General features: G+C 52.3%; 3 protein-coding genes across 3 annotated transcripts; 1 reads left to right on the plus strand and 2 right to left on the minus strand.

Moving 5' to 3' along the window:
* Positions 1 to 3200: 3200 nt before the first annotated feature.
* On the plus strand, positions 3201 to 5501 carry MFIFM68171_09688 (uncharacterized protein; the record flags this gene model as incomplete). The annotated part of the gene is made up of 1 exon (XM_071065107.1): positions 3201 to 5501. The coding sequence occupies one exon, from the start codon at positions 3201 to 3203 to the stop codon at positions 5499 to 5501; it is 2301 nt and encodes a 766-aa protein (XP_070921208.1).
* A 5629-nt stretch (positions 5502 to 11130) lies between these two features.
* MFIFM68171_09689 (uncharacterized protein) lies at positions 11131 to 11601 on the minus strand (the record flags this gene model as incomplete). Its single annotated transcript, XM_071065108.1, has 2 exons — positions 11131 to 11250; positions 11449 to 11601. 2 exons carry the CDS (start codon positions 11599 to 11601, stop codon positions 11131 to 11133), a joined length of 273 nt encoding a protein of 90 aa, XP_070921209.1.
* Positions 11602 to 11728: 127 nt separating this feature from the next.
* MFIFM68171_09690 (uncharacterized protein) lies at positions 11729 to 13472 on the minus strand (the record flags this gene model as incomplete). Its single annotated transcript, XM_071065109.1, has 2 exons — positions 11729 to 11795; positions 11857 to 13472. 2 exons carry the CDS (start codon positions 13470 to 13472, stop codon positions 11729 to 11731), a joined length of 1683 nt encoding a protein of 560 aa, XP_070921210.1.
* Between the last annotated feature and the right edge of the window lie 1654 nt (positions 13473 to 15126).

Raw genomic sequence — 15126 nt, forward strand, 5'->3', positions numbered from 1 at the left:
GTGCATCGACCAAGTGCCGGGTGGACCTCTTTAATGAGGCGTCTGGGCCTTCTTTCGGGGACGGGTCCCAAAAATGGGCTTTCCGAAACTAGAGGGAATAGAAATGGGTACGCTATATTAACATTGATTTCCGCGTCGTCCTATGCGGCCTATCTCAATTACGTTTTGGATCATGACCTCCAACACTCATTTTTACAAGAGATCTTACCGCAGTCTCCGCGTCGATGGATGGCTTTTCGATCGACTCTTTAATTCACCGAGTGGAGGAGTTTGAGAGGATGGGTCAACTGGATACTATTGAAAGGCTGGCCAAGGAGAACTCTCTTCTCGACACCCTCGTTGTGGCCTACCAAAAGCATTGGTTTCGTACAATGGATCTGCTGGAGCAGACTCAACGAACGCTGATGACCCTCCAGCGGGCATTTGAACATTGCACGAGTGAGGAGATAGCGGCCGAGAGAGACTGGCTGGCATTCTGGGGAATTCGAAGAGACAATACAGGGCTTCAAAGGCGATTTCCGGGAGGTTGGGTGTAGTTCTGCTTATGGTCAAATTTGGGCACGTTGCTTTGAATAGAAACTTCACCACAGTTAGCTTTTCAAGGTGTGGCAAGAAAACATAGTACCATCATCACGGAAAGCAAATGCACGCCCGCGCCTGCCATGGCCGAGCCATTTTGCAGGTTATGAAAATATCCACGGCAGGGGAATCTAACTGCCGCGATGTGATACTCCAGCCGGGCGCGAGTCCAGTGGCATCCACCACATTCCGTCACAAAGCGGCAGGAGATGGTGCCGGAAAAAATGTGGATGGGTGTGTCAATGTGCGGCTGGGAGTTGTGGGTGTATGCAGAGAACCCAAAGCGGGAATTGGTGTTTCCGCTTGGCTACTCGAATTTGCATCACTAGCCTCCGCAGCCGTTGCCAAGTCGGTAGCAGGGATATTAACGTGACACCGCACTGGCAGGGCTGCGAGACATCAAACACTGCCGGACACGAAGAGCTTTTTTTGAGAAAGAGTGCCGTTGATTGTAGAGTCGGCATTGGCCCCAGAATGGAATATTGTGCCTTCTCGCACATGACAAAGACCATCACATTCTTCAGGAAGCATGATCCAATGAGTTCAAGCCCCCTTCTTTTTGCCCTCTGCTCATCCGGGGTGGAAACAGTTCAGCCACTGGGATTTGTTCCGCCAGCAAGCCTGTTTCTAGACTTCCCTGATCGATGTTACAGTACCATAAAAGGAAGCAGGAAAAGCAGAAGGGATCTACAAGGTGAGAACCTTAATTATTGGGGTGCTAAGGCCGGGCGCAATACACCATTATATTACTATTCTCTCGGGATGGGGTATTTTTGCGCGCAGAAAACGAATACAGCATAGAATTATTGGCTACTGCTGGCTACTTAAGCGCCACCCTAGAAGAATGTGAAACACACCTGTGATCAAACTTAGACATTTGGGGCTGAAAAGGCGGCTATGTCAGATTTCCTGCAGCGGAGGCAATTGCCGATCTGTAGCTGTAGCTTTGGCTTCCAACTTTAGGACTAACTTAACGTTAACTTACGAAGCATGCAGACAATGACGTAATATCTCCATGTGCTCCCTATCGGACCGTGCCTTCCGGCCAATGTCACATCGTCGGTCAGCTCCACGTTTTCTCCTGACAACAGACGCTGTACCTGCATTGGCTTGCCTCGACTCCCAACTTCCAAACTTTGCCCCTCCGTTTCCACCATTTGTAGATCCCTTCCCAAAGCTTTTGCGGGACTCGAAGTCTCGAGGCATGGTAGCGCTGCATTCGACCTCCAATCCCATAGCAAAGCAAGATAATTCCCCCTTATAAGCGCCAACACGGGTCAGAAATAGGGACCTTTTGGGGCTGGGCCTCGATTGTGACCCTCCGGGGGGCCCAAAACCTAGGCCTCATCGACATGTTACATCATGGAAAATCCAAGCCTCACTCTATTATTATAATAGTACAAACGAGAAACTGCCGTATTTAAGCTTTCATTTTCAACGACGTGAAACTTGGGCATATTCCCTACTGCAAGCCACAAAAGATGTCCTACAGCTGGGATCAAAAAGGCGAAGAAGGGATCTTTATCGATCCCTCTCTTATGAATTTCCAGTCCTGCTCCAGTAATACGCAGTACCCTTTGGACAATCAGGGTTTTCAATCTCTCTTTGACTCCGCGAATGATCATCAAGCCAACGCAGACCCAACGGGGTGGGCATGGACCGGGGACCCAAACGCACGATCCGGCCAGATAGGGCAAGGTAGAACCACATTTCAGTTTGTCGCCAGAGAGCACGATGATAAGCACATCATCCCTGAGCTCGTACAAAGAACCCGCACTCTTGAGAGTCGCCTGGAGAGCCTGGAGATCCTGGGGAGCAGCATGGTTGAGCTCATGGAGAAATTCAACAACTTGGAGAAGAGGTAGTATATACTCCAGAGGGCGAGCTCTAGAATTATACTGAAAAAGTCAAACAGTATGGAGAAAGAGGCCACGAGGCTCTGCGACGAGATTGATGCGAACGTCGAAAGGCTACGAAAGTGGGCAGATGAAGTAAAAACACATGTAGAACACGCTACAGAACTGCGAGAAGCACATTAGGTCTTGTGCGTATGATGGTAACTAGTAGTTAGGGTCCATCTATCCGATTCCATCTGATATACATCTGTTTGGGCCCCCGTGACATGCGTCTAAAGGGCTCTCGGACCATTTGCCGGTGCAAAGGACAAGTGGCAACGGTCGCAGTTCTCATTGGCTAAGTTGTGGTTGCAGAGCGGAGTGGCATACTATAACGTTAGCACGAAAACAGAAGGCATCATTTGCTGCAAGTCGCTAAATACATAGTAAGTTACATGCTATACGATACCACAAGTGTCAGTCCTGAATCCTCAGGATATAGGAGAACCGCAGGCCCGTTCCCGTCGATCGCTCAGCGATACATCCTCCCATTGTAGTTACATGTACGTGTTCAAGTATTCGGCTCTTATAAATGGAGGTATTACCATGCGCGATTTTCATAGGCAAGCCCTCCCTTTCTGGTTCCTAATAAGTACCTGCTCCTCGGGTCCCTTCACCCACCTACGCGTGCCATGTGCTGCAACTTTGTGAGACCCGTCTCTTCCTCATCTCTTCCTCATCATTTCCTGTCTTATCCCGCCGCCTTGCTGGGCTTTACACAGCGCCATGTTGCCCTTGCGGACTTTCAGCATCCGAAAACTCCTTCCGCGGAAGAAGCACGACGGACTCGAAGACAACGAGCGGTCCTACTTCTATCATGGCGACCACAACGACATGGACACGCTCAGCAGACTCAAGAGCCGGTGGCCGCCAATGATGCCGATGAAGAGGCCCAAGCCGAGCATTGATATCAGGAGGAGCGAAGATTCCCAAGGCACCATTTGCATTCTGCCCTTGCCTAATACACCCCAGTCGTCGGCGACTTCTGTGTGTAGTTGGGACAATGGAATGGCTTATGCCACACCCCCACGTCGCCCGGACCGAAACCCCCTGGCAAGTCCCCTGGCTAGCCCCCAGGGAAGCTCTCAAATGAGTCCCCTAAGGAGGCCTCAGCGAAGTCCACTTCTGCCTCATCAACAATGTGAAGGTTTACAAGCATACCAAGGGAAAAGCCCCGTGTCGGCCAACTTGCATCAAGGCTACGTGCAGCTGACACCGCCGTCATCTCCGCCCCAGCATGCACTGGCCATAGAACGGCCGATAGGCTGGCCAGACGCAGTACCATCAGCGCCTGCGGCCAGCTGCCAGCCGTTGTCGTCTCCAGAATTCATTGCGGAAACCTGGCCGGCGGAGATACTCGTGAAGGGCGACAAGGGGGGTTCCTCACAAGACGTTCGGCAGCTCATCCAGATGGCAGATGACGTGAGCAAGCCGGGTCAATCCTACTTCACTGAGGGAAAGCTCCTAGAGTGGCAGTTGGACAAGTTTCCAAAACCCAAGTATCAATCGCCGCTCTCTCCTCCGGCACGCAGGAAATCACAACGGCGCAGCCAGGGCTCGGTGAAGTCTGTGAAGTCTCCGACAAAGATAGGGATGAATAGAGCAGCGCGTCCTGAGCTGGATGTGACACACGTGAAGAAGGGCACGGTGACGTCCCGTGCGTCTATGGTAAACCAGGGCCCAGATATTGGCCAAGGAGACTGCAAGACGCTCAAGGCGCAACCGCAGGAGCAGGGAAATGGGAACAAGCAAGAATGGTATGGACAGGGGGACGGACAAGGGCGGGAACTGGAGGAACAATCGCCGCCATTCCCGGTCCTGCAACCTGACTCACCCATCACCAAATTCTGTAATGATAAAGAAAGCGAAGAAAAAGAAGGCGGCGAAACCCTACCGGTCACAATAGTTGCGGACGGCGGGCTTCCTACTCAGGCAGGACCCGCCGGATCGCCCAACCCACAGCCGGTAAAGCTTCCTCTACGCCGTCGTCTTCGGGGCAGGCAACTCCCGTCGCTCCCACCCATTCCGGAGAGTGTAGTAACGGGGCCCGGACAGGCAGCCTTATCTCCGTCATCAATACTACAGCTGCCAGAGTCCGCTAACAATATCAACAGCGACGACTACGTTTTCTTGGATAGCACCCCCTTCACATTAACCATGCCGGCCTTCCGGCACGGTCAGATCCGCCTGGCGAAAGCCGATCTGCCGATCGGCAAGCTGGCCGCGGCCGTTGACAACACTCTGGACTGGACCGTGTTTCAGATGGCCATTCTGGGCGGTGTGGGCGACTTCTTCAGCGAACCAACCGACTACTCGCGTCCGTCAGAAGCTGACCTGGACGAGCTCGATGGCATAATCTCGTGGTTCGGAAGCTTTGGCTTCCAGAGCGCCGGCGCACTAGTCGGGGCCAGCTGGCCGCCGCGGGCCCCCGTCGGGCAGTGGACTCCGGTGTCGTCGCCCCCGTTCCCGAATTCCACTTGCACTTCCATCTACACTTCCAAGAGCAGCCCATGGACCACGCCGGACAGCCGAAGCTCGGGGAGGATTAACCTACCTGTACCAAGCGATGTCTATAATGGAAGAAGCAATCCTAAGCTGAATGATTCAATGGCCAGTCGGCGTTTCCCTGATGGGCTAGCAGGAGCCAGAAACGGGAACGAGAACAGGGACAGGGGCAGGGACAGCAACGGGAACGGCAGCAGCACCTTTAAGCATTACCAGAGCGCTAGCAGCACAACGTTTAGGCTCATTAGCGGCGTACAGAGAGAGCCATCCAAGTCCTCATCGTCTGGGAGCCGCAACCATACAGGGCTGGCCATCGACTCAAGCCGGCAGCCGAGCATCGACAGCATCCAAAGCCTACCGCAGAGCCCCATGATGGACCTGGTCATCACCCACGACGTCGATGACAACGAGTACCTTGTGCCTATGGGCTTCAACCTTAGCCACGACCTGGGCGACTTTCTTACCTGGCATACCGAGCATGTGTCGGGGGCCGAATTCTACGATCCGGATTGCAGGTGCTAGTGCTCGGGTTTAGGAGCAGGTTCTGTAACTTGATATCGCAGCGGCAAATGGCAAGGGGAAAAGCAGCCAGCCCCACAGGCAGAAAAAGGGGGGCTGGCAGTCGGGCTAGAAAGCGCTGCTGTTATAGTTGTGACTGTTCTGCCCTTTGACACCTACTAATCCTAGTGCTATCGTTATAGGCTAAAATCTTCTAGTGCGAGGCATGGCGGTAACTGGTGTGGATTGGTTGGCTGTAATGGAACGCTGCAGTGTGGTACGGCGAGCTAACAGACCTAATTCGGAGGGAGAACCATGGTGGACTGGAACCTAAAGTTGGAGTTTCACCGGAGCCGGATCAATCTGCCACCGGGGGCTTTCAGGGATGTCTCAAAATGTGGCTGATCTGGGCCTGAAAATTGAACTGGGGGGACAAATCCGTAAGTCAAATATCCCCTGCAGATTGCCTTGAATTGGGCAGTTTTTTGAAGCATTTGATTTGGGCGAGTGCTCCGTTTGACTTAATTGATTGCAATCAGTTTGACTTATGCAGGGCGTTGCCCAAAACGGAAACGGGCTCCGTTGAGGGAACCTCAGAGACTAGGTATAGGCCCCACAACAAAATTGTATATATAGTATTGAGACATATCTAGCCGTGCCCCTTTCAATTGCCTTTATGGTCTGGTTGTAACTAGTGGAATACGGAGAGCTTCGAAAAATACGATTCCTACGGTGATGTCAAGGGCTTGGCGGTTTTTTGCGAGGTTTTCCAAAAACCCGCCATACGTTTCAGACCTGTGACAACCACTTGCTATCTGTGGGAAGGGAAGACAGGCAACAGCAAGAGAGTGATGGTATTGCTGTGTGGTGTGTGTTGTGTGTTGGTGTGGAGGAAAAGGTAGTGGTGGGTCGGCTGCAAGAGATGGAGGGGCATAGCGTTCAGACCACCCCGCAACACTATCACTGTTGGAGTGTTGGTCAGAGCACCCGTTGGGACAGTATCCACGACCGTGTCGGGCTTGCTTGCAAACCTCTGTCCAACACCCTCTAGACGTGCTAGTCATCAGATCAAGCTAGTAGCTAGGTCGAAAGTAGGGCACGATTTCATGACAGGCCGTCATTGCACTAGGCTTGGGACTTCCACGTCTTTTCCAACGCATCACCACTACATATAGTTCCCACACTCGCGCTAGACCATGATGCTCTCCAGCCCTGGCCTTCTGCTACTACTTCGGCCATCATCTCCTGGACGTTCTGCCGCATCTGGTTCTCGCATTGGAAGAGGTTCCAGAATAGGCGACCGCCGTTTGCCTACCAGTCCAATACGCCCGAGTGCCACGTAGTGTATCGGCATGTTTGACGATGGAATTGAGTAACCGTTGGGTCTCGAGCGAGTTGGACTCAAACGCAGCCCGCAATTCGTCAAGGTAACACGGCCTGGTCAGTGTGCTTAACAAAGTAGGCACTCTTCATATCGACAGCCTCCCTCATCTACGTGTTGAAGGCAACAAAGCGGAAGCGTGGGTGCCTTGCAAACCTGCCATCCCCGGTACCGCATTGTATGCTGGATGTAGTCGGATGGATGGATGGAATTTATTTCACCCGGAGGCACTGAGCCTAAAGGGCCTTGGCACGCTAACTACATCCGGATCGAAGCCGCTCTGTCATCAACTCGTACAAGCCCCTTACTCTTGGATGTAGTCGTAGTATCTAATAGATCGCATTCTGCCCAGCAGGCACGTGAGCGCCTGATCCGTGCGTTCGGTCGCGAACGTATGACAAACCTGGTCCGATCCAGCTTTTATGCAGCGGCTCCGTCACCGGGTTCCATCGACGTGAGCCACACTAACCTACCAACAACATCATGGCGGCTCCGTCGCACCGTCACCAATCGTCTCTGGAGGACGTGATTGACTTTTCCGCCGCCGCACAACCCTTACGGAATGCGTCCGGACCGCGCTGGTGATATTGAGCAGTGAGCCAATTATGTGTCTCTATCCTAGCTATATCTCCTTCACCGTACCCGCATGTAACCCATCAACTTGCTAAATGGGTGGCCATTCGTCTGCGCCTCCGTAGCCGCGCGCATGGAAATCAAGATGAAACATACCCCCAGTGCCATTGCAACGACACTAGCTCATCACTCCGATCAGGTGTTCCCATCTGATATCCAGAGACTAGGACCCAGCTGTGGGATACTATAGCTTTGTGGTGTGCGGATGGTCACCACAAATGCTAACTAAAGAAAGAATTCTTGGTGCTGCAACATTTGGGACCAAATTCAGGACAGCTACGAAGGTACGCAAACTGGGACCCGACCCATCCCAACATCGCCACTACTTGAGCTCTTCAGGCCGTGATGCCCCCATTTGTCGAAGACGTCTGAAACAATGACTATTTTTGTCTGACTATTTTTGTCTTCAAGCAGGAGCATCATCGGAGATCTCGGGCCTCCTATGTTCAAAAAACCATTTCAGCTCTTTGTTCAGTGCGGTAACGTTATTCGTATTAATATGAACATCTGAATTAGCGGCGACGCTCTTTCTACTTGAAATAACGTTAGTTATTTGATGCTAAAAGTACACCGGAAACCCAATATACAAGCGCCGGGGAAGGGAGGGCTAATAGAGTAAACGGCTCGCCATAGGACCCAGAATTGGGTATGCACGACCATTAATAATAAGCTCATTTGGCCTCCGAGTGTTTGCCTCTGCCCGACTTTCTCATCATTCAAGTGGCTATTTCCAGATTGATCACAAATAGAGTCGCGATGTCGCAAGTCGAGGAAAACACTAACATTACTCGAAACGCATCAGAATTGGATGAAACCCACGATGGCAGCCAAAGTACACGGTATGCGATCATGTCCGTCAACGCAAACCGAGTAAAAAGTCGGTATTGTGTTGTTAGACACAGCGTGTATTCAGCCAGAAAGGAGTGGGATGTATTGTGTTCAGCATGTGCGTTGTTCTGGTGAAAATTCATGTCCCTGGACGGCAGTGGTTTTATCCACATGGCCAAGACTTGATGCCTTACGGCCTTATCCCAAATCACCCCTGTATCCAACATGTGTTGCAGCGGCCGCCTCTGCGTGGATTACGCTGGCTGGCTTTGTCACTTTGCCCAATACCTTTACTTCGCTTCAGGCCTCTAGCACTTTGCGTGAGAACCGAAGTGGTCAAATTGTCCAGGACACAGTGAGCAATATTCAACTGCTACCGCTGGCCGGGTCTGTGGGTGAAGTTTCAAGACAATTAACAAGCATTTTTGGTCTCGGGAGCGGCTCCAGTGGTTATCTTCTTCACGGGATCATTTAGCGCCACTGGGCTACACGCCAGCAGGTTCACCATGTCTTTCAACGCAGAGCTATCGGCTTTTTAGTGGGGGATGTATCTGTTGACAAAGAGGACGGGACCAGCATCGATCTCAATGGAAACTTGTTGCTGCAGCGTTTTGACACGTAAAGGGTACTAGCAGCAGGAATATGAAAGCAACAGATAAGATTTTTCGACGCCAAAGCGTTAACTAACTAAGCAATGCAGAAACTATTTCGCCAGTCGCGGTTGAGGCAGATCACAGCATTCTTCTAAGACTGTAGGTGTCGGTTAGCAAACCAAACTACTACGCAGATTTTAGGGTAACACACTCTCAATAATATTCTCCTCCCAGACACCGTAGTAGTAATCAACAAGGCCTTGAGATTCCACGCGATTGCAGAGCCTAACAAGCTCCATGCCCATTCTCACCAGTCCGTCCCGTGGGATGAGGCTGCGGGGGGGATGCAACTGCTCGCCTGCTATTATATCTTTCTGGGCCTGTAGAATAGCCAGCCAGGCATGGTTAAAATCCTCCCACATTTTGATCCTTTCGCTATAGTGGTTCTGGTCATCCGAGGTGAGTCCTATCGTATAAGGCCGTCAGGGTTTAGGTCCAGCTAATATTAACCGCCGCGAGAAATACCTAGGTCCTTGACATGCGACAAAAGCCATTCTGAGATCTCCAGAAGAGATCCATGGGCCGGCTCCAGCAAGCCATCGCGAATATTTTGAAAGACATCCCCCAACTTTGACTGGTAGGATGCAAATCCGGCATCTACCCCTTCTGCAGGGAGGAGGAACTCCCCATCCATACTGACATTGTTTATGGCTGAGTGGTACGAGTACGCTCGCTCGGAAGCTGCCGGCACATTGGTTGGTTCTGTTGGTGAATAACGTTCGGCGACATGAGTCATCATCCGCAGTCCCGCCGGCCGTGAGGAAGAAATCTGCTGGCTCATGGGCATTTGCTCTGTATCTGACTGCCAATTTCCAGTGGCCGCGTTTTGGTAGTCAATCGCACCCAGCGGCAAGCTGGTGGCACTAAAAGCCGCCGCCGTCGATTCCCGATAAGGTGCTCCGTACCGGGTTGACCCGAACCCCCGAGTGTCGACTGGAGGAGGCAGGGTGTGCCCACGGTTGAAAGATTGATGCTGCTGCTGTAACTGCCCATATGGTACCAGTTGGTACCCCGACCTGAGATCGGGGTGAGCAAAGCGCTCATTCTGCCTCTGCTGCTCTCTGGTATTGTCCATATCGCGAAACTGAAAGGACGGCCAAAAGGCATATTAGCGAGTCAACTTGAACAATTTTAAACTTCCCTACCTGCCGTACTCAATGGATCCTGGCAGCAATGGCCTGGTCAACTGTTGGTTGACTGATGGGTTGTGACTTTGAAAGGCGGTCGAGTGAATCCCGTGGATGGAACATGGAGAGAGAGAGAGGAGGGAGGAGGAGAGGTTAAATGAATTTTGGAGACGTGCTGCCTGGCGCAAAAAACCACGCTCGAGACGCCACGTGCGACCAGCTAGGGACCTCGTCTCCCAAAGTAGGCTGAATTTCAGAAAGCGCTTATTTCAACATCAAGCCTCCTTCTCGCGAACTCCTTCTAGATATTGAAACTGTACAATAACCCCGATGTCGACCACCCTAGTTCCAACCCAAATCCAACACAGCCCGTCAGTCAAGCGGCTCCAATCTCTGCTCTGCCGCCGCTCGCTGGTTCTCGCCCAGTTTCCCAAGCCGGTCCTCTAAATCTCCTAAGCCAGTCCTCCCATCCTCATTCACTGATTGCCTGAAGTAGTGTCCTGGCGGGCACACAACTCTTCAGAAACTCCTCCATTTGAATGTCAAGAGACGGCGCATCTTTGAGGATTTTGCCGTATATGGCGGGGGTAAGTTGCCCATCGATGGCAAAGAGAAAAAGCCTAAGACTAGATAACGTTATCTAGAATAGTCCGAATCTTGTCACTAAGTACTCTGATCAATCTGGATAGCCGTAGTTGCCTCTGAAATCTCTGGTAAGCCGGCCTAGCGGAAGTATTGCTGCCAGTTGTTAGCAGAACCCAGGAGCGTAGACAAGACCACTTACAAAGAATGGTTCCTTCAAGTCCATCCTCCCAGTTTCTTTCTATAGTGCTGAATTGCCCCCTCCCAGCCACCTAGAGCAAACGTTAAGCCCAATCAGAGCGAGGCAGATGATTATAGACAGAACAAGGCACAAGTTTTGTGAAGAAGCCTGAACTAAAGATCCTGCAATAACCAAGAGCTTGGTGGCGACCATCTGGAGGGCTGTGTCCAAAGACTCACCTTCCGCAGCGCATCTCGCTGTTTATTATCTAGTTTAAGTCCAAAAATGCTTCGTGGAAGGACATGTCGGCGTGGTTTGTGACCATGGCCCAGGCCAGTTCGTCTATGCTTGCCACGATCTCCGAACTAAAAGTGCTGATCTTAAAGTCCTAGATTGTTGGGAATGGTTGTAAGCAACGGAAGGAAGACCGCTGTTTGAACGAAGAGCTGGGTAACCGAGAGGGCAAGGCAGAAGATGAACGAAAGAATAGGCATCCAATGCTTCTGCTCAAATAGACGGAATGGGCGCCGCTGCGTGCAGGAGGCTCCGCCGAGCACCGGGGCAGTTTCGGTCTCCATTCACTAACCCTGTTCACGAAATACAGTAGTGTTGTGAGGTGCGAGGGCATCTGCGCCATGACCTCGGAGAGAGCCGTGATAATGGTGATGGAGAAGTGGAAGTCGTACTGTGAGATCAACATGCCGACTTGCACATCTTCGGAGGCAAGGGTGATGGTCATGTCGACCGCCCAGGGGAGTCTTGATCGTGACGTTCACGGCCATGTGCATGAGCTCGTCCACGCCGAGATCTCATGTCGTGTCGACGTCCAGTTGTCGCTTCCCATCCGGATTCGAGGCTGGCCAGGACTACTCAGAGTCATCGGCCGGGAGGACGTCCGATTGCATACCCTCCCATCTGCCATCAACATCCTTGCTGTCCGTGTGTGTCAGCTTACCAGAGCGATGGAGACATCAGGAGCAGTCAAAAAACATACGGAGCTGTCTTTTGAAGTTTAATTCCCTTGTCGCTGATAAAAGCCAAGAATCTTTTTTTCGTCCTGTCACGCTTGAACTCAACCATGATATCGCCGCGATGCTCGATACCAGAGGTTTGTATGGTTTCAATGATAATTCTGTTGTTCTTGGCCGCATATGTAACATTCCTTATCTCCGAGATGCGTAGGTGGAAGTCGTCCTGGAGGAGACCCCACTTAATATTATCCGGGGTCGCGTCCTCGAGCACCTCGTGCTCGAACATGTTTTCTCCATCAATCCAGTGCCAGTACTGCGTCACCGACGGGTTCGTCGCCCGGCGGAGATGCTTGACCTGGTAGAGACACCATTCGTCCGGCATGGCGTCGACTCCGGTGTATGAATCCTGCGATGTATAGCCATCATACTCCAGGTCCTCGGTAAACGCCGTGTTGGCGATGAGCAATTGCGTTACCTCAGCACCGCTTTGTAGCTGAACAAGTTCGGCTGCTATAGCATGAGCGTCGCCCTCCCCTGGCTTACGGCCCAGTCGACCAGTGGATACCAACGCTGAGGTTCGTTCCTTTTTTGGCTTCAACTTGGGGATTGTTTGAGAACTATTCCGCTTCCGTTTAGGTCGTTTTTCGGAGTTACCAGCATTGTCGAGTTGGTTCCCATGAGGGGGGCCAATGAGGTCCCGTGGACTTTGCGACATCGGAGTCCTGATGGCCGGCGTGTCCACGTTGGCGAGGATTTTATTTATAGCTGTGTCTGGGAAAGATGTTCTGGCCGGAATCTCGAAGTCCTCCTCCTGTTCTGTCTCAGGTTGGTGTTCGTCTTTACCAACAGCCCTCGTCTTATCCACCGCCTTGACTTTGACGGCCGTGAATCCGCAACCTGAAGCTTCGTCCAGAATAGGCCGGGAAGTCTTGCTTGACGCCTGCAAGTCGCGAGTAGTTTCCGAGTCGGTACCAGAACCATGAGTCGACTTCGGGCGCGCTACGAGGTTGCAATTCTGCATGTTCCAGCGTGGGAAGTATCCACCAAGCTTGCCCAATCCGTCCACCGCCTCGACACTGCTTGACAGGCCAGCAGTGGGTTGTGTACTGTCGCTCGCCCGCTTGGCGTAGTTCTTTTGCGACGGCGGAGCCTTAGGCTGGGGCTGGGGCTCTGGTAGTGGTGTGGGAAGTTGGGGAGCATGTTTCGACAGTGGAGAGCGGTTGCCACGGGTCGAGATGTTGCCAAGTTCCCCGATAGACCTCATCCTGCCGAGAGTTTTGGGCAATGCCAGCGGATGTGTCTCAACGACAGGCTGTGCATCAGGGTAGATCGATTCCCCTCTGTTATCGTGTTCGCCCACGGCCTCGGAGGCATATCGGCGGAGGTTAAGGTACTCATTATTGGCTGCGTCATTGTCGGTCCTTGCCTGGGCGAGTCGGGCACCCTCGGTCGTACCGTCGACCCACCCGGCACTCTGCTTGGCCTCCTGACCGTCTTTTTCTTTGATCCAGGTCCCGAAGACTTGGAGGAGCTTGCGATCCTCCTCTTCCCGCCGCTGGAACATTGACCTTTGTGCCTTGATTGCATCCCGCAGCTCCAGGTCAACGGCATACTGGCTCGGAGCGCCGCCTTCACCCATTGGGAGGCGCTTTCGTGTTCCAATGCTCCGCTCAAGCTTAGGTATTGGTGTAAGGAGTGTTGGTAATGTTGAAGATCAGAAAAATGAGGTCAAGTCGTCAGCAGAGGTAGCCGTTTCTGAACTTTTGTTGAAAGGTGTGAAGAAGGCCCTTTGAAGAAAACACCAAGGAGGACGGGTGCACGCGGTAAGCTGCAGAGGCGATTTCCAGCCGTAACCGGCGAGGGTAAGATGAAGGGATAAAGAAACGAAGGGGAAAAAATAGAGAAGGATAAATTTTTCGGAGATGTGGACAGTCCTGGCTTCGGCCAAGACACGGGCCGCAGTTATCTAGAGCGACAGCGGTGGGCCGCAAAACTGGGCTTCTGAGGCAGCACCCCTATTTTTGGTTCCGCATAATCACTGGGAGTGTTGTGAAATGTTGAGCAGTGCGTAGAATTAATTGTGCCATTACATTCGCGTCAAGTCTTATTTTGCAGTTGTTCGGCGATCGTGCTGCCCTGCATTGCCGGGGAGGCGCCAACATCGCCCGGAGTCCCGGCTGCTGCACATGCGTGCATGCACTAACGGTTGCAAAACCTCGGGCTATGCTACCGTTCCCCTATATTCCCTGTCTCGCCCACATCACCATTACCGTCCACTAGACTTCTACTTACCGGGTTAGTCGCACTTTGAAAGATCAACGGCATCCAAGTCACGTCTTAGGCAGGTTACTCAACATGTTGAAGCACTTTCCTATAGGGGTTCCGAGAAGCCTGTCCCCCACCCCCACGAGCTTCTCAAGACCACCAACGCCCACCCACGTAGCCCCTGCTCATCTTAAATGCATGCAAACGCGGCGGCTGCAGATGTAGAATCCTAGGCTACGCGGTGACCCGGCTCCCACCCGCTCAACCCTTTAGCCTTAGTCCTAATCCTGCTGCTATCCGTTTGCTTGGCTGATCTTTCGGGCTCACCTTGAGGCGCTCGATGGTATCCCAACTATGAGAATAGCTAGGAGCCAGAACCTTGGCCGGCTTTGGTACATCCATAGAAGACTTGCCGCCAGAGGTCAGCGCCTGGAAGAAGGTTATTATTGGCAACAGAGAATTCGTGCCAGAGTGGCTTTTAAAGAAGAGGGGGACACGGACCTCGTGGATATCTTCGCACGGCAGGTGGCTGACTCGCTTGAATGGTGACCGTTGCGATGGCACCTTCTGGGAGATCGTGGCGTTTTACGAACGTTGGAGGCTGACTCGCAGGAACGACTTTCTGCTGAGGAAGAACAAGATCTGCTAAAGCAGTGGCGAAGAAGAGGGCCAATTGGCAAACTACAACCTAGTCCATTTCATCAGGCGTAGCCCCCAACATATCTCCACCTATTTGGGCTCCATTTGGCCGATCGAGGCGAGGGTCATGACCCTCGCCTCGATCGGGTATAGCTTTTGATAGTCGCGTGGCTGCGCCAATGCAGCCCCTGCCAAGGAATCACATCTCACGCTCGATGTTCTCTGAACGGACGTCGATCTTATGTTATACCTGCTGGCCGGTGTGTTGTTCAAGGTGGACTAGGCTTGTGAAGCTGGTGCAATTGAATGTCAGTTTACATTTCATTTCATAGAGTCTGGGTTTTGCTAGGTGAGATGCTCTGAGCCTTGGAGGGGGAGGCAGAGTAATG

The sequence above is a fragment of the Madurella fahalii genome (assembly GCF_045866475.1).
Source record: "Madurella fahalii IFM 68171 DNA, scaffold_5, whole genome shotgun sequence".
NCBI lineage: Eukaryota > Fungi > Ascomycota > Sordariomycetes > Sordariales > Madurella > Madurella fahalii.